The following is a 21,776-nucleotide window of genomic DNA, read 5'->3' on the forward strand; positions in this document are numbered from 1 at the left end:
TTGAGCTGTGGGCTTTTCTGGGGCCAAAACATGCTGAAATGCTGAATGTAAAGCCATTTGACATGTGTTTCGTTCAGCTGTTTTTACAGACGGCTTGCTAGATCTGTCCAGAGAGAACACTGACTGACCTTGTGCCAGCGCTAGTAAAGAGTAAACACCTTTGTCACATTCTCATTTTTCCACTGTTTTGTTTCTCATCACGGCTGAATGACCCAATAATATTTCGAGGAAAGAAATTGCAGTTTCAGTTTGTGAGCTACTATCAAAGCACCAAAATGTGTCGTTCAAAGTCTGATAATAAAACTTAATAAGGACTTAAGGATTCGCAGGTTGAGAAAACTATATTAAATTTATATGGCAGTCGCTTCAGATTTATAATATTGTATATTAATTTGTCTTCGTGTAGCGTGTATCAACAGATGGATAAGGAAATACTTTATGCACAAAAACATAATTTTTAACCACCTGTGAATAAAATCAAACATTTAGTTTTACTTTATCCCGTCAACACTTAGTCGTTTCTGGCAAGTACTGTCACCACAAACTGTGCTGCAGGAAATTTCCCCAGTGTCCCGTGGTCAGCCAACATCCAATCTGCCATATCAAACAGGGATCTAGAAAGCAGCTGACTAAGAACCAAAATAATAGTGTGTGACAACCCAGGGCTTTCGTGGCCAGGCATTTGTTTGTTTTGGTGTTTTTGCTTTGTCATCAACCGTGTGGCTGCTCTAAGCTCCAGCACAATAGCAACAATAAACTGGAAGGCCCCAGGCTCACAGCATGTGTGGCGACAACCGGGGGGAGGTTTTGGAGGCTATTTCGCTTCCAGCCAGTGCTGTGCCGCGTTTAGTCTAGCATGGGACAGCCAAGGGTGAGCACCCAAGTTTTCACACAATAAAGGTGCTGAAGGGGAGCAAGTACTCCGGGGATAACACCCACCCAGGGGGACAGAAGCGTACCACCATGTTCAAGACCAGTTACCTGCGCGAGGTGCGCAAGGAAAAGTATGAGCGATCAGATGTCTTTGACGAGGAAGCTGAAGACTCCGAAACCTCTGCAGGCATCTCAGCCATCCACGGCTGGGAGAACCTCCAGGAGCTCAACAACCGCTTCGCCCGATACATCAACAGGGCACGAGTCCTGGAGCAGCGTAACGCCGTCTTCCGCAAGCAGCTCGAGACGCTGCAGCGGATGGAGGAGGCCAGCGGCCTCGAAGAGGCCTTCACAGAGCAGATTGAGGTCAACCGGCAGCGAATTCGAGAGCTGTTCTCTGACCGTGCCAAACTGGAGCGAGAGCTGAAGGAGGCCTGCCGCATGCTGGACGAATTCACCAACAAGTAAGGGCTGTGTTGAGGCGGTGAGGTGGCCTTTGGGAGGAAAGCCGCAGAAAAATGAAAAAGTGCAGATGCTGATTTGATGACGATGGTACTTCTCAGGGAATACTGAGAAAAGAAAATGAGGTTGTCAGAAGCAGAATCAATCTGAAGCCATTATTGTGCTAGGTTTTGGTCATCAGTAGAGCATAAATACATTATAACCTCTCTGAAATACACGTGGATTAGTGAAACACAGCTACACATGTTAATTAACAGTGGGTTAAACAGTGAATTGGGTCAAAACAGCAGTGTGGTGGTTTGCAATTTTCCTTTGAAGTCTGTATGTTCTGCCTGTGATTGTGACGTTTCTGCTCTGGCTTCATCCCTCAATCAAAAAAACCATGCATGTGAGGCGAATTGGTGACTCTAAATTGGTCCGAGCGGTAAATGTGCTCAAATGGCAAACTGTCCAGGGTGTACCTCGACTTTCTCCAAGTTTCCCGCTGATTGTTTGAATTAAGTTACGAAAGCCGGCTCAATATGATAGAGGTTACAATGAAGTGATTCTATGTTAGAGTACCCAGATTTCATGAACAACGGTTTAGTTAACTGTACACACTGTTGACAATCGAAAACAGCTTCTAGAAGATATAAATACAAGTGTCCACATATGGTTTCTGCAAAATTCTGAAAACGCCACAGATCACAATATATTTATCTTCATTTACCGAAAGGTCTTAGTGCTTTATAGACCATAACCCAGTTACCATTTACATTTATTGCACAGATTGGGACGGAATAATTTAAAGACTGTGTGTACAACCAGGCGGCATTTCTTCACAATCAACATAAACCCGTGTTTTAACTGCGTCTATGTGAGGAAGGTCTTGTAATCAGCCTTTTGCAGGTGGTCGCCTCACTACATTATTGATGAAGTGAGTATTGACCAACCTGAGCTGAATCAGTTGTGGAGTGAGCTGATTTCACGGGCTGCAGTTTTGATTTATGGCAATGCACACACAGAGGAGTTGTCCTTGAGAAAGACAAGATGCCTTCAATCTGAGGGGAAAAATAACATCATATGCTTCTTTTGCTTTATATTAACACGTAATGAAGATGTTTTGTGTTACAGATATAGAAATGAGTGTGATTATCAAGAGCAGCTGCGGGGCACGCTGGAGCACTTAAACAAGGTACAGTATGGATGAATTCTTACCAAGACAGAAAACATCTGATGATTATTCAACATTGCTATTGGCCAACATGTGAGCAGAGAAAAGTCTGTGACACAAAAGTTAGCAGGAACGTATTTACAAATGTCCATACATTCACAAAACGTTAACAATGATCCATGCTCCATATTTTTTATTTGATAAGGTTTTGTAAGAGTGAATTTTCTGATAGATTAATATAAATGGTGCATGCAACAAGTACCAAATCATTCTACTGTATTGTTTTTTTTTTTGTGTCAGTGTCCCAAAATGTTTTATTCTATCTTTCACTGAGGATTCCTCTCTTCTATGCACAAACTCTTCTCTTGTCTCTGTGACAGGATGCTGACAGTGCTCTACTGAGAAACCTGGAGTACCAGATCCAGTCCCAGTTCCTGCAGGACGACATCAGCTCCACCAGAGACCGACACAAAAAGGTCAGTTGATAAACAACATGACTTGTACACAGCCACAACATCCACATTGGACATAGAATCTGATGGTATTGACAAAATCAAAATATGTAGGTCTGAATGTTTACCGGAGCCTTCTTTAGTTTGAAAAAATGTCAGTCATAGAAATATTGTAATTGTAATATTGTAATATTGAGAAATGTACAAAAAAACTTAAAATGCCTGTAAATGCTTCAGAAATGAAACAGTAAAAACAAAATAATGTTGGAATTGAATTAAGATTAAAAACAGGCATCTTGTTCCATAATTAAACACATTTTAGACCTCTTTGATATTCAGCAAAGCCCATTTTCATCGCCTACGAGTGGGCTTTGTAACCACCAAAGAAGGTGCTTTTATGTATTAGAGTAATTTTGTGTTGTATTGACGATAATCAATAAGGCGGAACAGCAGAAATTGAAATTCATCCTCTACCTGATCTGCTGTGTTTTTCAAACCATATGGGAAGTGAACGTAATGTAAAGAGAATTACTAGGAGAGTGAGTTGCTTGTAGGGACAGTATTTCAGATTGCTTGTAAAATGTGGATTTATACAGCTTGTTGTGTGAAAAAGGCTCCATGAATATATGAATCAGCTTCTATTCACAATCGAGCAAAGTTGTGTTGTTTATCAATGTCTGTAAATCCAGATGAATTGTTGGCAAAAAAAAGAAAGAAAAAAAGATGGAGTTTTCAAGAAATAATACGACAATGGCAAAGATGCACATGTATTGACTCTTTACTCTTCACATGATTTTTGAACATACTGCAATTATCATTTTGTACGGCCAAATCTTAGACCTCGGAGCAGTTTAAATTAGTATCAACATTTTGGCAGACCCAGCCAGTTTCAAGCCGAATCCATGTCCCAAAAAGTTATCAGTTCCCAGAATTTCAGATAACGGTGTGAGCTGCTTTTGTACATTTATGACCCGAGGCTACTGATCCTCGAATGAAAAAGCCCCAGACCTTGACGTTAGTGTCTAAGGATGTGTTCCCAGGCTTTTCTCTACCATTACTTCCCTGTGTCGTGGGTGAGGACAGGATTGTAGGTAAATGTGACACTGTTCATCACAGCTACTGACACATGAGCTGAGAGGGCAGAGTAAAAACAAAAAAGACTGAAATACAGGCCTCTGTGTGGTAGAAACGACAGGAAGGGCCAATACAATGGCTGAAACACAACAAAGCATGCCCTGCATGGACTGTCTTGTCAGAGCAAATTCTTCTATTTCTCTCAGCCAGTTCTTTAATGATGAATGAGTCTATGACTCAGCATTATTGCGATAATATATCAAAGCTACATTGCTGTTACAGTTTCAAGTCGACCAAAATTGAGTTCTCCCACATTAACTTTGGGCTTGTGTTTGCAAGCCTTGAAGAGTCTCTCTTAAGAGAGCAAATAAGTGCTCTTTGTTAGAATCTGACATCATGCAAATGGATTTGAGAGAACAGGCTCTTTGCCGTGAGGAAATGCTTTTTACTACTTGTGAATTATTATTTTATGAACTGAAAGACTGTTTCTTGTTGAAAGGTTAACGACGAGCTTAAGTGTGTAAAATTGTACAAAGAATAGGGATGTTTGTTTCCTGACTTGTCTATTTTTACGTTCTGCCTCGACACAGAATCTTGCAGAGATCCAAACCTATGTGAACATTTTGCAGCAGATCAACCAGACGCTTCCCCTTGTTCCCAATGTGTCAGTAGGCATCTCCGAGGTGAGGTCACTAATGTTCTCACAGTGTGTGCATGTGCGCGTGTGGCGAGCTCCCTCAGGGGAAGGATGATGTTTGCCCGTGTGTCAGCCCTGGCTACGTGTCTGGGGTTGATGAGGTTACCGACTCGTATTTGCAATTGGTCCGCTGCCCCCACGCCTCAGCCCAAGTGCTCGCGCTCATGTGTGTGGAGCACAAAACGAGAGTCAAATGTTCATTAGGACACCTTGTCAGAGTGGCAGTGTGAGGGTGTCTGGGCACATAATGAGACAAACACCACCAAGAACTGTTGTGCATGCTAATTCCTGTATAACCGCGCTACGGCGTTGGCCGTTTGTGTAGCAGACTGGAGATTTATTTATGTAAACATTTCTTGGAGGCAGAGCAGCTCTAAATGCTGAAATTGTTTAATTGGTTGAGTTTAATCTCAGTGGGGAGTGACAGACAGCCACAGCTCTCGGCTGTGACGCTGAACGGGAATCTTTTGAAGAAATTAAAGGCAAAAACAACAAGGAATTTTGGAGATGGGTGATGATAAAAAAAAATAATAATAATAATAATTGGCTAAACAACTGGTAAGTTTCTCATGCGGACCACCAGAGATCCATAAATAGTTCCATCTGAATCATATGAACCATCTGCAGTGGCCTCAAGAAACCAACACATAAGATCATTTGTGACACGTTGTTACAACGTGAAAGCTATTAAAATGAAAAATGTCAATCCTTTTTAATGAGTATTGGACAGTAAATATTAAAGGGCTAAGGAGACACATTTCAGTGCAAATCTACCTTATTAAGTCAACATGGTTTTACTCTTTGATTAATAAATTGTAGGATTCTCACCATTTAACAGGATGTGGACATGCTGGAATGACTAAATTATTGAAAACAGACATTCCAAAGAAGGTACCCAACAAGGTGTACATTGCTATACACGTTGTCATACCCAAATACTTCTGTAGAAAACTGTGAAACTAACCCTTTCAAGCAATATAACTTTCAAAATTGGAATTTTCAAACAAAACTACTATCAAAATGTCCTTCTGCGTTCAGTCATAGAACGCTGAAGATCTTGAAGTTATAAATTATATTGCAATAACATTTCATATTTCACAAAGTTTCTATCCAGCTTTCAACATGATTGGATCAGAGATGTATGGTTAGTACAAATCCTAATTGCCGTACGTTGTACAGACGTTGCCTGCTGTCAGTGAATGTTTGAAAACTAACTCTAAAGTGTGCTGAGGGCCACAATTCTACAGGATAAAGCACCTACCACATGAGACATGTCGCACTAATCAATGAGTGGCTTCTCTTAATCACCCGAGAGGCCGGTCTGCAGTGTGTCTGTGTGTGTGTATGTTGCAACCTCCATGCTATACAAGAAACTGCAATTCTCAGCAAAGTATTTGTGTCCTCTCAGGAGCAGGAGAAGCTGCTGGCCCAAAGGAAAGTGCCCGGGCTGCAGAGCCAGCTGGAGGAGTATAAGAGCGCCCTCTGTCAGCTGCAGGCCCAGAAACAACGCCTCCAGACTGAGGTGAGTCACCATGACAACAGATAAGCTCATGTTAATGACTGTTTTGCACTATTTACTCGTTGTTTTGCAACACATTCATAGAAATATCTACTTATGTTGTTCTCATAAAAAAACAAAAAACATTCACTGGTATTTCACTGATTTACATTATTGAGGGATTGTTTTTGAACAAATAGCAAATACAGTTTGGCCTTTACTTATGAAATGCAACAACATCCCCAAACACAGGCTCATGTTTTAAATGTAAAAAAATAACAAAAAAATCATCATTTGGGGATTCAGGGTTGTATCGATACAAAATTCTTGGCTATTTACCTGAAATTAACCATAGTAGCTTAAAATGCATAAATCTAATCATGGTCGTTCTGTTTTTTTTTTTTTAAAATGTACATGAAAAACATATTAAAGAAAGCTATATACACCAGAAATGGACCAGCAAAAGTGCCAGTCTGGGTCAGTCTGCAATAAGAAACTATTCACTTCAAAACTTTAAAAGGAGATCTGCAATGGCGAACACGCACCTGAGCTGAGGGATGACTGAATGTTGCCTTGCAGTGAAGTGGCAGTAGTTTGTAAAAACCTTCAGACGATTTGTCAAATAAAGCACAGATGCTACCAGTTACTGCAGCAATTTTAGAAGCAATTTAAACTCAAGGCGTTGAATGAGAAAGTATAAGCTCAAATGGGCGACATGGGTTTTGTGAATTTCTTTGTGTATTTCGCCTATGCAGACGATGTTATCGCGGACACAATTTGTTTAGGGTTTATGCCGAAATATTTTATTGAATGTAGATTTTTCAGAATGTACTTGTATTTCTTTAGTCAACGAAACAAATATTTGGATTGTTGTTATTTATAGGTTATAACACTGCTGTTTTTTTTTTATTTGTTTGTTTTTTATTAATCCATCCAACCCAAGATGAAAATGTGCTGCATGTAGCTCCTGAACTCTAGAATGAAAAGAAGCGTGACTTCTTTTGAGTCATTTTTTTTATTCAAGTCAACTTTTGTTTTAAATATTTCTAGAAAGGAAAATGCATTTTTTTTTCATGTCTCCATCTCCAGAAAGTTCCATTATAGTATAGTATATAGTTGTGTTGTAGCTTGTTGCTGCAGATGGACCACTCTCAAATACTCTCAATTGAAACAGATGAAGGACCATCGACAGTTGTATTTTAACAACTTTGGGGAACAAAGTCTTAGAGAACAGTGAGCTACGGAGAAAAATATGGGCTATAGGGAGTTTTTTTTTTCATTTCTTTGTTCTAACGCCAGTGGCCAGGTTGAAGGGATTCACCACATGGCTTTATGTAAAGAAAATGACAGGAACAGTTTTGAACTTTTCTTAGGTTAATGGCTTACAGTGTTTAAAAGCCTTCGATTTAATTCAATTTGTTTAAGGTGTACACCTTGAAATACCTCAAGCGAGTTCATCCAGGAACATCCGTACAGTTCTCCATCTCTATCTGCAGTATTTTAATTGACGACATTATCAGGTGCAGATAAGGTGAATTCATCCATTCATGAATTTACTTCTTCCACTGTTCTTGTAGACTGCGATGTTGGAGCAATCCATCAAAAACACACAGGACACTTACGACGACGAGATTCAAATGTACAACGAACAAATTGAGTCCCTGCGGAAGGAGATTGAGGAAGCGGAGAGGTCCCTGGAAAAATTCACCAGTGAATCTCGCCACCTGGCCATGTACCAGACGTCTCTTGAAAATGAGCTGGAGCGGTACAAGAGGATCATCGAGAATGAAGACAACAGGTATGCAAACTCCACGTGGTCGCACAGGCGCGCAAGGTTGGCACATTAATATAAAAATGGCACATTGAGATCAAATATCTACATTGCTCGATTATTACTGGAATGCATTTCACAACTGATTCAAACACTCAAAGCTCAAAGGCATTCAACTATGATTCAGTGTTTGGTGACCTCAGTGCATACGCACTGCTCCACTCTGCTGCATGTTTGAGCTGTCTCTCTTCACCAAGGCTTTTGATTCAAAATGTAATAACTGTTATCAGGCTTTGCCAGACCTTGATGATGAACCATTGATTTGCGAGCAGAGAGACATGCCACACATGCAGAGCAGGGGTCTCCCAAGAACCTGTTTGGGAATTCAATAAATAATTGAAATAATTGAACTTGTGAGGCTCTGGGTGGCACTGTGGTACATTGGCAGCAGGTGCGAATGCGTCTGTGAGTGATTGTCTGACCAGGCGTCCATCTGCGTCTTCAAGTGCCCTGGACACCCAGCAAAAGACTGATTATTTAGGCATGCATGTCAAGAGTATCTACAAATGCTTTTTCCCTTCAGTCAGTGACTGAATAATTTTTGTAGCTCATCTTGCTGTGTGGTTATTAAAAAGTGCACAAATATAAGTGATGACTGGAAACGCAATCAGACTTTGTATTGAATGTATTTAAACACCCGAGGCTTGTGGACTAACGGAAATGTGCTTATTACCAAAACGCTCTAGGCAACAGATAGGGAGGGTACGCCTGCTCTAACGGAGCTCCACAGCCAAGGTGCTTGTAAAACATGGCATCAGCCAGCAGATGGCACTTCATGATAACAAATTTTGTCCAGCATTGCTTAAGTGTTTTTTTCTTTCTTGTATGATTATCTATGTTTTTGCTTTCCAAACTCGTCCAATGTTTTCTTATTTTTTTTATTTTGGGGAGAATAGAATTGAACTAATATCTTCATGTAACTATTTCTCTGCAAAGAAATTCAGTTCATGTCTTGGATGTTGCATGGTGACATTTCCTTGCTCTCTTTCATGCAGGTTGAATTCAGCAATAATTGGCACTCCCATTACCCTGTTTACCACTAATTACCGCTACACTCACACACCCACTGCAACAAGCAGGGGTAGAGGTAAGGGCACTGCGAGCACATCAACATCAATGTGTTCTCTGAGGGAGACTATTACCAAGCCAGTAAATCTCCCTATTCAATGTCTTTACTGTTTGGCTCTTATGATTTTATAATGTTTTATCAGTGCCCGTTATTTATCTAATGCCTTTCTTTCTAGACATCACCCAGGCCATTCAGGACATCACCAGCATCAAGCCCAGACAGAAGATACTGGCCAAGAAGGTCCTGAAAAAGAAGGAGCTCACCCCAAGAGATGTGATAGATAGTGGTCAGGAGGAAAGAGGTGGTGGAGCTGGGGCGGAGGGTCAAGAGGACGACACAAAGGGAGTCCAGGCTGAGGAGGTGCAGGAGGAGAGGATAAAGAGAAAAGAGCAGAGACCTCTTCTCACTGGAGTGTCCCCACAGGATGTTCCAGACGGAGCTCAGATTAGCAAAGCCTTTGACACTCTTTGCAACATCGTCAGAGACAGAATGAGGAAGTACAAAAAGCCTGAGCCCATTGCTGACTTCTACACCAAGGGCCGTTACGTTCTTGTCACTGGTGATGGGAGCTACCTCGATCCTTGCTTCTACACTTCCACACCATCAGCAGGCCGCATCTTTGTCACCATCAGAGATGGAATGGCGTCTCCTTATGAGCCATACAGACCTGACGTACCATCTCCCGCACCCCCACAGCCCATATTGACCCCAGACCCCCTAATCCAAGGCTGCCCTCTAACGGAGGAGGAGGAAAGGACGATAAGGGAGGAAAAGGTAAGGATAACGGAGGTAAAGGTAAGAATAACAATGACGATCCTCGCTCTCGTGCAAAAGATCCAAGGTCCAGACCTATTCGCCCTGGCCCAGGCCCAAACCCCAAAGATCCCACCCCAGCTGTGGGTCCATCCAAAAAACCCAGGGACGACAATGGCCCCAGTGGACCCACTCCGAAGCCTGCACCCCGTGGTGCCAGCACCAGCTCCAGTTCAAGCTCCAGTACCAGCACCAGTTCCAGCAGCTACACCCCAGATGCTTTGACCTACGAAAAGGTGGAGGTGATGGAGTCTGTGGAGAAGTTCTCCAATGACCGCAAGGTTAAAGGTTATGAGGAAACTTCCATGGTGGTGGAGACCATGATTGAGAAGTCCAGCAAGAAGAAACACTGAAACTGCATCACCTGATGTTCAGACTCGTTCAGCTTCACCAGGTCCAGGGACTTCGTCCAGGTCCTCTAATAAGAACACAACCGCTGATGTTGGTATCGAAGTACACAAAAACCTTCGTTTTTGTCACTTATGGAAGCCAACAACACGTAAAGACAGACTCCACATTCCTGCTCCATTCGGTGCTCTCCCATTTGCTTGCAGTCTCTGGTCTTGTGTCCAGAAAACATTTTGCTGACTCCAAAAGTGCTGCTGTTGTTGTTCAGCTTAGCCCCATGCCCACGCTGCAGGTCCTTTACTGTCTGAAAACTTGGGACAATGAAAAACAAAGCTGTATGCCACCGATAAAAATTTGAAAATTAAGAAAAAAAAAAGTTGTGCCACCCTTCTGAACTCTCCCCTCTGAGCTGATTTGATTAATTGGATGCAACTGCCTGCCCTCAGCACAATTTTGCTGTGTATTAATTTGCTTTGATAAATAAAAAAATTTAATACGATTCATTGTTTTCTGGTTCTGTTTATTTCAAACAGTGTGTGTGAGTGTGCGCGCGTGCGTGCGTGCGTGCATGCGTGCAAAAACAAATAATACCATTGTTTCATTTCAAATTCACACACAACGTTTTAAAATGTACATGCTGTCATCATTGGGTATTTAACAGAAATAAAATGTAATGTAACTGTGTACTTTCACACTGTGACTCAGTGTGTGGAAGTCCTTTGGTAAGAACTGCAACACCTCCGGGATCTCATCATGGATTCATCATGAGTCCAGGGTTTGTTGGGAGATGAGAATGGTAACAGAAAAAGGATGAAGGTGAATCCAACTGCCCTTCTCTTCATTCATATTCTACACTCACATTATTCAAACTGGGACTGCAGCAGCTGGAACCTGTGTGGTCCTACTGGGTGGTCAAAACACATTCATTATACAAGCCTACTTGTCTTCCGCACTGGCTCCGGGGCCACAATTGAAGTTTTTTTGGATGAATTTCCTGGACGTTACATGGATGTCTTGTCTGGACGTCATTTGAACACCAATGGAAAAGAAAAGAAAAAAAAAGTGCGGCTCCACCGGGAATCAAATCCATATTAGCATGCATGAAATAACCCCTGAAATACGTTAACATTCAACAAACCAATAATTGATACCAAACACGCTTAACCATCTGAATAAGAAAAAAAAAAAAAAGGTCCAGACTGCAGGAGATCCAGTCCTCAGCACCTTCATATGGGCTACTGTACAACACAGTGCTGAATATTAATATTACAGTTTATAGACATTACCTTCAGACAGAAGCCTCCACAGACCTGGGTCAGCTTCTGTTGCTGCTCCTCTGAGTCTCCCAGCTTATAGTTATTAGGAAATCCGAAATTTACGAGGTTTCCCTGTTTGAAATTGAGCGGCTGTATGATTTAAAGTGACGTTTAAGACTAGCGCCCCCACACTTCAATGGTAAGGACAAGAATTACATGCAGGCCGGCAACTTTATTAAAGTGAAAGAGCGTTGATTCTCCCTCATGCACAAATTAAAATAAATAAAAGTAGCCTAATTTTACACATGATCATGACATAACTGAAAACAAACAAAAAGGAGATGCACAGGAAAAACAATGAATTTTTCCAATAATATAGAGACACCCCCAAAATTTCACAAATCATGTTTTAATGGGGGCTCCTGTCTCATTAAGAGGGGCTGAGCCCCCCAACCCCGGCCCACCCGTAGTTCGCATCCTGTTTCCACACCTGAAACAAATTAACACAGACTTTGGGTAGAAATGGGAGATGGAGTTCTCTTATATATTGCTATCTTCCACTGATTTTAATCCCATATGCTTTACAATGTTAGTAACATTCACCCATTCATATAACAAAACTGTTACCTCTTGATGGCTTTTTGGTCAAAGTTAAACCAAGATTTAAAAGCCAGAGATACAATTTTTAACCATAACTCCCCTTCATAATAATTTATTTTGAGTTCCACAGTTGCATACTCCACATTGATATACACTGATACAATGGAATATATGTTATTTTATGTGAATACACATTTATTCATCTCAGACAAAAGTTATGAGGACCTATTCCCCATCAGTTAGCAGGAACTACTTGTTCTTTTGCCAATAATTGAAGGAGGAGTTACAGCTGTGTTAAAGTCTGCTCTCAGAAAAATCTTTACTTCCTTCGTTACAAGAGTAAGTCTCAGATTTTATTCTTTAATAAAAGTGATCTGTTCATCCACAAACTGTCTACAATGGCTGCCTGCCTATCTATAACTTTAATTAATTAAAAATAACATGTGGCACCGATTTTCATCATGAGCTGATATTGTTTTGTGCTTAGGTTTTCTGATGTAGTAAGTTGAGTCAGTTTTGTTTTGTTCATTTCAAGAACTTCAACCTATGTTATCAAGTTAACATTATTTGACTCTTACTCTTAGCCTATTATACATTTATTGGTTATTCTCTTGCTCTTTCTGTGTGTGTGTATGTGCGTGCGTGGGAGGGAGGGAGTGATCGTGTCCAACAGAATGAGGCACAAGGGCTGTCAGTGGTCAGAGTTCCCTCCCAGTCAGGATACAACACCAGGCCGGACGAGTCGGTCAAAGCCTGCACCTGGTTTTAGTACCGTAGGGACAAAGAGTAGCAATAGACAAAAGGAATCAGTGTAACAATGTAAGCAAAGATGAGCTCGTGGCCTTCATTGGATTGACCATTCTTGCAGGAAGTGAGAATAACTGGGATATTCCAACCAGTGTGCTCTTCAGGAGTCCTCTAAATGACCCACTGTACAAGGCCACAGTGTCAATTGGAAGATTTGAAGAGATTCATCATTTGCTGCGCTTTGATGACAAGCAAACCAGAGCCTACCGAGTGGAACCAGATCCAGAGCCTTCAGCTACATATGGGACCTGTTCTTGATCACCTGCAGGCTGAAATCTATCCCCAGTGATTGTGTCACGGTGGATGAACAACTTGTACCATTCAGAGGGTGGAACAAGTTTCTCCAGTATACACCGAGCGAGTCGGCCAATTACAGCATAAGGATCAATAAAATGTTAGAAAAAGTGATAAATGAGCATGTCAACAATGGAATCAATCATTTGTTCACTAAAATATCATTAAAAATCATCATCTTTAACTAAAGTTCAAGTTCATTTCTTAAGTTTGTTGGAAAAACGCATTAATTCTAATTGGGGTCATTTTTGACCCCACCCATGGAAGAGTGTAGGTATTGGTAGGTCATGCATCCTCAGGTTAAAAAAAGTATCAGAGAATCAGTATTTTTACTTTTCTACAGCTGTGGTTGAGGTACATTGTGATGAAAAAAGAAATAAACAAGGCACTATGTGAATTTGTTCCAAAAAACAAGAAACAACCATTTTTAAACAACCTGCTCTGTAAAGCCCTTACTTGAATGCATTAAGCTTCTTGTATTGGTATCAGCGATGTCCCTTTTCGGTTTTAATGGGGACTGGAAAATGAAAATCAGTGGTACTGCACAATGACTACTTTATTCGACAGCACAGTACAGAAGGAAAGAAGCATGATGAAAGATCAAAAAGTGGGTATTTTACATACCCTTTGGTTGAATTCCCAGATTATAGTTTTTTATTACATAATTGTACATCCTCTGTGTTTGCACCTCTGTCCAATACTTTGCCTTTTCTTTGCTTGGGAAAGTCACAGGAGACATTAACACCATTTCATTTTACTTGGTATCCCTGAACGCGTGTTCCAAATCAGTCAAGTGCTTTATTAAACAGCTGGATGGATTTATTATAGTATATGTTGTCGATTATGAAATATGAAGTGATGACCACAGGCTGCAAGATGAATTACACATTCCTTTTTCTTGTTTATATAAACAGTGCATGTCACAAAAATATAAACAGAAAGACATATCACTGCTCTGTTTGCAAGATATTAAACTTTAAGTAGAATGACACAGAAAATCATTTACAGTCACAAACTGTACAACATTTGGCAGAAGAAAGGTGCAGGGCAGTCAAAGCATGAGAAAGTGGCTTGTATTTGGTTTATGTACAGTTCTGTAGAGTGTAAAAATTCAGGCGATGTAGTTTGCTTTCTCTATGCAGAACAGATTATTCAAGGTTACATTTTTATCGTGATCGGATTACAAGAAACATTCATCGAATGGGGCTAATTGAAATTCTAGATAACAAAAAGCTGAGAGGGGGGGGGGGGGGGGGGGGGGAGAGGTAGACGATAACAAGAGACTGAGAAAAACTAAGGAGATGCAGTGAGGTTTTAGAGAAGGACTGAGCGAGACTACAGAGAGGGAGAAAGTGAAAGAGTTGGCGACATGCAAATTCTGGGTTTTCAGTTGTTTTTACTCAGCAAACTCTTCAGACTTCTCTCCACAGCCTCGTCCAGCTCCTCCTCCAGCTCCTCCTTTTTGGACATTGCAAGCTTAGACTGATAATCGCGCACTATCTGGTCTATATAAGGGGCACTTTGTGTTCCGTGCAGCATGAGAGTCCACTCCTTCAGGACCCCTCGCTGTGGCTCCTCGCCCTGGAAGCCAACCTCCAGGACCCAGGTCCCCCGGGGGTCCTCGCCCCAGGTGTGGGTAGTCATGAAGGGCCACTTATCGAAACCCACCTTGGAGTCGTCGTCGCGGGGCCGCCGGCTCAACAGTATGGACTTTGTGCCCATGGGTGAGGTCATGTTGATGTTGAGGTCTCCGCGGCGGCTGGCGTTGACGGTGACGACCGCCTGAACGTGCTCCAGGTAGCGAACAAAGTTGTCCTTCCCTTGACAGGCTTCAGTGTCGATAGCCAGCACCAGCTTACTGCCCGACTGGATTTTACTGAGGGAGGAGAAACATAATTAAAGAGTTAAAACTGTCCGTCAAAGAGAGAGGAAAATAAATGTCACCTGTAATTAAAAGTGGAAAAAGGACATTGGGTATTCCTGGAGCTGAAATGAAAGTGCAGTCAGTTTCCTGGAGACAGATATCCTGGTAATAAAATACTTCACACATTTTCCTTAAGAGAAATCCAAACCCGACTGTGAAACAGTGTGGATCCTCGAGATCAAGTCCTGATTAGTGGACAGAAGATGTGGACAGTACCCCCACAAATCTAGGCAAATATTTAAAAAAAAACACGGGGTGTGATTTAAACATATTTATGCGCATAAATGTTCAAATTGGAGATCATATCTATCATCCATATTATATAATGATTCATCCACATAAGGGTTGTATGGTGCCGGAGCCATTTCCAACTATAGAAACACTATGCAAGCACGAAACTATACACAATACAACACAAATTCAAGTAGGGAATTATACAAATTGATATGACATAGCAATTGTCTATATTAGAAGCTAGAAATAAAAACGTTTTGACCCCTTGTTGTATAAATAAGTAGCATTTTAACAGTCATAAGGAAAAAGACTGAACAATGTGCTATACAACGTCTCACCATAGATTGAAATGATGATTGCAATGGTAAAACCGTGTCTCTGTACACGTGGAGCCTACCAAAGACTCACACTTTGTCTTTGTCAGAGCTTGAAGAGATTCATTGTATGTCACAATGGGTTTGTTCAGAACAGAGTGGAAAACGTGGGTAGGTCTTGTTATTGTTGTTGCATTGTGGCTGGGGAGACATACTGCTTTTCCATCTCTTTGGGTGATGGAAAGAAAGAAGGAGAGCACAGCAGGGCAGGGGTGGTGGCCAAAGGCAGTAAAGAGGCTTAATAACATTATTAGAGGCTGAGGCCGCATCACAGGCGGTGGGAAATGGGGAGGATTTTAGACGGGGAAGGGGGTGAAGGGGAGGCAACGGGGACAAGAAACATTAACTGCGTGAGAGAGACGTGTAAAATAGCTCTCAGTCAGAAAAATGATTAATAGAGCACTATGCTGTGCACAGCAAGGTGAGTGCGGCGGTTCAGGGCTGATGAAGTGAATTACTATTCCTAGAAAAACAGAACATCGTCGAGTGTTGCTGGGTAACTTCCCCCCCCAGTGTTGAGAAATCTGACATAACCAACTACCACATCGTTTTTCCACTGACAACATAACATATGTGAACAAAAGTGCTATTATTGTACTATTTTCTTAAGCAGGCAACTTTTCTCATACTGAAAAAAAAAGTGTTCACCTCAAATCTACTTTGCTACTTTTAAAATCACAAGTTGCAACTGAGTAAACCCACAATTTGAACTGACCTTTAAACCTATTTGACCTGCAATTCTGAAATTTGCTTCATATCTGAATTTGTTGATCAGGACACATTGTTATAACGACTTTTAGAATTTGTCTGAGAACTGTGTTTGAAAATGAAAATTCTTTTGCAATTAACTTCAGTTACCACCATGAAAGACTACAATCTGCAATTAATAATCAAAGTTACTCACAATAATTTGCTAGATCACATATATAACCCATTCTGCAACGAAAGTCAGACTGGATACAGCAGTACAGCCACAGACAATCAGAGCAACTACAATCGTAATGCTGAGACTATAGACTATAGACAATAGACTATAGACAAAATACTATATTGCACTTATTTGGAAGAGTCAACAACTGGAGATTTAACTGTGAGTGAGTGTGTGCTTGACCTTTGACCCCCATTGATCCAAGAAAAGATTACTTTTAGAAAGTGATGTTGGAAGTCATCAATCAGTCAAGAAAATATGTGCATAGGTCAGTTATATGATATATGTATTAGTAGTTTTACACAATCTGGTCAATGAGTAAAGCCATTTTTAAACATGGAAGTTCATTTACATATTATTTAGAGACTTAGTGGAGTCGTGTAAGCATCTAAACGTATGAATGTGGGTGTAAATGTGTTATTGGAGGTGTGACTTTGTGAACATAAATAAATGTGGGCGTGAATGGGCCTTTCACCCTTCCAAACCACCTTCACATTCACATTGTACACATCAGATAATATGCAAGAGTAATTACATGAGAGGGTCACAGAGGAGGGCGAGGGATGCCTCTGAAGGGCAGAATGGAGGAGATTAAAAAAGGACCCCAAGTGCAGAGAGGGGGCACTGTGTGCCAGCACCACTGATAATGAGAAGTTTTTTTGTTGCTTTTGCTTAGTAAACTGCAGCCAGCCAGAGCAGCTATCAGATCAGCACTCAGCGTTGTGTTTTGTGAGCATGCCTATGTTGGTGTTTATTGCTTTTCTCTGGTGATACACTATCATCAGAGGTGGGCTTGTTGTAATTATAGCTCTACCACAATAGAGGCAAGCAACTGCCCTGCAGTGCTGCTGTGGAAACACTGAACTGATGAAAGATATAACGCAGCCAGAACACAATTCAGATTTGAATGCACAGCTGCAAAAAATAAAGCTCCCAAATGATAGAGGTTTGAATTAGTTGCCTCTCAAACACCATCTTTTATCCGTGACATATTTAGAGTTTATTCTTGTTTGAGAAAAAAAAACAACCTGATGACATTTTCTACATATGATCAGGAAAGTCACAACCTCTTTACATTGATGGGCATTTCATGTCTCCCCTCACCTTTAGTACAGTATGCAATGCTCTGGGGATGCAATGAAGCACTACATCTGGGAGAACCACGCACGCACGCACGCACGCACGCACGCACGCACGCACGCACGCACGCACGCTTTAAAAGCATGTTGTCGTGACTGCATCATCTGTGGAGCACTGATTAGAGGCTAAAATAAGGAACTGGGGGTGTTGATGGTAGCAAAAAAAATACACAGAAGAACTGTATTCATTGGGCTTTTTTATCTTCACCCACACACTGACATTTTCACAATGCATGTTAACACTCGGGGTAAGGTCACGCGCACGCAGACACACCTGCACATGGAATCCCTTCCTGGCTGTCACTCGTTCTAATCGACTGTGTTTCTAGGACACGTCGGGCTGGGGAACTATGGGGCTCTAATCAGAGCAAAGAGAAAAGGGGGAGCCACAGAAAACTACCGAGCATCACGCGGCCAAGCCCCAAGCCTCAGGATATGACAGATGAATGGATAGCACAGCCCGGGAGATGTGTGCGGCAGGGACAGAGGAGAGGGCGGAGGCGGAGGCGGAGGCGGAGGGGAAAGAATGACATGAGGTGGTGGCTGGAGGCATAGAGGAGAAAGTGAAAGCAAGGCTGTTGGGAGGGAGGCAGGGTGATGCAAAGAGAGATAGCACACAGAAACAGGGAGGATAGGATGAGAGGAAGGATCAATGAAAGACGATAACAGAGACTGGGGCGCTTCTCCAGAACAGAGGGCAGACTGGATTGTTATCAAAAGGCCACTTTCCCCGGAGCTCTGATAGATATATTCCTCTTGTTATTATTATTGCAGAAAAGGAATACATTATGCTTTGAATTTACATGCCAAATCAGCATGCAAGCTCCTTTCAACAAACACTGAATGTAAATTGCTTGAGGTTACAACTTTTCTGTCACAGATTGCATTTGGTACCATTTTTTATTAATTGTGTAATCAGGATTTTTTGAAGTTTAGCTTTTTTTTTTCTTCTTTTCTTCTGTAGATTAAGCCATTGTAATCGGTATAATGAGCTCCTTGCAAGCTCATTAAAATGAAAATCAGCACAGACAAGTGTTTTATTTCCGGCAATTGCACGAGATTGAAATCTCTCTCCAGCCAATCGTTGCCCATGAATTATTCTTTACATTGGAAGCCCAACAACTCAATCAAGACAACACTGAATCGCAAAATGGCTGTTTTTAATATGTCTGTTGAATAAGTTTGAAGTCTACTACGCAGGCCTTAATATTGGGCAGTGTGTATTTTAAAAGCGACAGAACTCCATGACTCACTGGGCTTCCTGAATGGATCCAGCGACGCAGTGGAAGCGCTCAGGCACAGTTTTCCACTCCTTCGCCATTTTCACCATGCCCCCAGCGTCCAGCACGCCGTAGCCGAACAGATGGTTGAACTCGAGGCCAACGCCGTTCCTCCTCCACTGGTGGACTTCGTCATGGAGCTGGTTCCTCTTAGAGGTCAGGACTGACAGGTGCTGCATGTCTCGCCATGTCAGGTTTGGGCTGGAATTGACAGCAACCGTTGATGTAAGCGAATGCTAATTACGAATGCTGTTACAGATTATACAAAGAAAAAAGGATTACAAGCAGCAAACATATCTGATTCGTGTTTTTGCTTTACTTAAACGCATTTGTCAAAACATCATAGTATGTGTGCTATGAGGAAGATGGCTTCCTTTGTGGCTCCTTCCATTATCTTGACTGTGTGGTAGTGACAGCTTTGTTCTGGCTGACTCACAGACTCGTGCTGTTTTGTGGTTCAAGTGTGTTTGGGCAGTAAAAAGGCTCGTGGGATGTTTGCCAACGGACAGGAGAGCGTCCTCTCCTCCCAACAGCAGCATCATTAATATGTGTGCAGAGCAAACAGTGTTTCTTTGCTTAACTCCACTCGCTGGTGTTAAGTTAATGGCTGGAGAATCTTGTCACGCCTCAGTGCGAGAAATGGAGCATCTGAGAGATAGAAAAGGATTTCCTCCAGGATTTGAGAAAGAATCATCATATTCATCTAATGATGAGTGGGTGGATTTACTTTGGTGGCATATGTTTTTAATTAGTTTTCACGGAGAAGAAGCTGTTTTATAGTCATTTGATTTCTAAAATAAACTCCAACACAAGCACCACAGGGTTAATATGACACGACGAACAGATTTTTGTCGGAAACATGAAAGACAGAATCTTCGGTGTCAGCATTAGCCTACAGAAAGCAACATTTTCAGCATGCTGGGATGATAATGAAGATCTGCAGTCTGGTTCACCATCCAGCACAGAGGAAGTGCAGTGATAAATAATACATAAGCACTGGATCCTCTGAACAGGATATAAGCTGAATTTCTTCCATGTGCACTGTAATATAAGGAGCACAGATCCGAATGTGAGTCGTGTCCTTGGTTGAATTACTTGGAGTAACATGGATAACAGAATGAAAAGTGAAACTGCTTTTCGTTCTACTTGGTGATCATTGTACATTTCTGTTAAAAGTGGAGAAATGAGTGGAGTCTCACACATGGGGACAAAATGAGAATACAAAATATGCAGGTGGTAATGGACAGAGAAGGTCAAAGACATTACCGCCATAAAAAACGCTGACGCAATAAGGAGCAAATAAAAGGTTGTGTACAAATAACACACTGACAAATGAGGCAGTCTGCAAATCCAAGCACACTCCTGTCAAATTATACCTTCTCACTGAAGCAGAGTGGAATTGAATGAGGTAACCTAATAATGTCTCATACAGACATTCAATCTAAATCAATATTCACACAATTATTTCAGGTCTGCGGCAGGGGCATTAGAGTACATACTTAGCCTCAAGAGCCAGAGCAAAAACACCCGCTGCTTCTGGAGCTGCTGCCGACGTCCCAGAGTGACGCAACGTGCAATTCCCATACAAGTCTGTGGTAGCCTGGAAGGAGCAAATCAGAAGGATAAACAGCTCATCATGTTTAACTTTTTGAGGTAGGGCTTCCCCTCGACAATGAATGACTAAGATAATAACTCTCTCCTCTTTACTGCACTTCATTTTTGAAACAAGTGCACAAACGCCAATGTTTGCCTACATTTAAAGACCCGTAACGACCATCGAGAGAGGGTGAAGGTGAAAAAAAGAAGAAGAAAAACTGATGAGTCGGCTGAACTGTTAAGCGCACAGATTACGAAAGGCTATGTTTATGTTTCCTGAATAAATGTTTATTTATTTAACGTGGTACTTAATTAGAAATGACAACAGATTGACTGCAATTAGATGGGAAACCCTGGGGAAGATCTGTGGCTTTGTCAACAGCCAAAGGTGATTTGCATAATCAGTCAAACACTGCTGCCTTTGTATACTTTACACACACACACATTATTGAACGTGGGTCTATATTTTCAGTGTGCACAAGCAAAGAGGAATTTTTCTTACACTAACCCGTCAAGGTCGGGCTTCCCTCCTCGATTAAAAGGGAGGAAACGCCATCTTTTCAAGCTCTCATTCCCGTCTTACTCATTCTCGTTCTTTAGTGGTTCTTTCGGCATTGCCCATTGATGAGGCGATTCATAATGTAAATGTTCAAACGCCATGAGTCACTCACAGTGATTGCTGGATCCTGCGATGTTGACGGCTAGATTGCATTTAGTGTCTCAGTCATTCTCTTTCTCAGTAATCTTTCCAATTATATGGGCAGACAAAAATTTATAAAAACATAATCTGGAGTTCTGAATGGATTTCTTTGTCATCGTAAAACATTTAATAAAATTCATTGTCACAACTACACAAGGGATCCATAAAAATAAAAAAAACACAATTTCTCATATTAACACATCTACTTCATGAAAATAATGGGATTAACTGTCAACATCAATGCCTCGTCCATAGCTTTGAGCCTCTACAACTAAATGATGCATCTGATTGTGCAGGATGATAATCAGCTATTCCTCAACACAAACCTCCATTTTCACAACTCACCAGCAATTACAGTGTAACAGCGTCTCAGT

At 41.5% G+C, this 21,776-nt stretch overlaps 2 protein-coding genes across 2 annotated transcripts in view; one reads left to right on the plus strand and one right to left on the minus strand.

Annotated features, from left to right (window-relative positions):
• Window positions 1–963: 963 nt before the first annotated feature.
• Window positions 964–10,275, plus strand: bfsp1 (beaded filament structural protein 1; the record flags this gene model as incomplete). The annotated part of the gene is given in 9 exon segments (XM_080481504.1): window positions 964–1,337; window positions 2,449–2,509; window positions 2,869–2,964; window positions 4,605–4,697; window positions 6,120–6,233; window positions 7,787–8,007; window positions 9,036–9,127; window positions 9,285–9,806; window positions 9,809–10,275. Coding segments are annotated over 9 exon segments (2,040 nt in total).
• Window positions 10,276–13,766: 3,491 nt separating this feature from the next.
• pcsk2 (proprotein convertase subtilisin/kexin type 2) overlaps window positions 13,767–21,776 on the minus strand; it is a 29,047-nt gene continuing 21,037 nt past the window's right edge. The window contains exons 10-12 of the mRNA XM_080481203.1: window positions 20,606–20,706; window positions 19,080–19,307; window positions 13,767–15,103 (exon numbers count right to left, since the gene is read on the minus strand). Of these exons, the coding sequence (XP_080337329.1) occupies window positions 14,614–15,103; window positions 19,080–19,307; window positions 20,606–20,706 (819 nt within the window). The 3' untranslated portion in view covers window positions 13,767–14,613. The remainder of the gene's footprint in view (window positions 15,104–19,079; window positions 19,308–20,605; window positions 20,707–21,776) is intronic.

Source organism: Lipophrys pholis (genome assembly GCF_963383615.2).
Source record: "Lipophrys pholis genome assembly, chromosome: 15".
Classification (NCBI taxonomy): Eukaryota; Metazoa; Chordata; class Actinopteri; order Blenniiformes; family Blenniidae; genus Lipophrys; species Lipophrys pholis.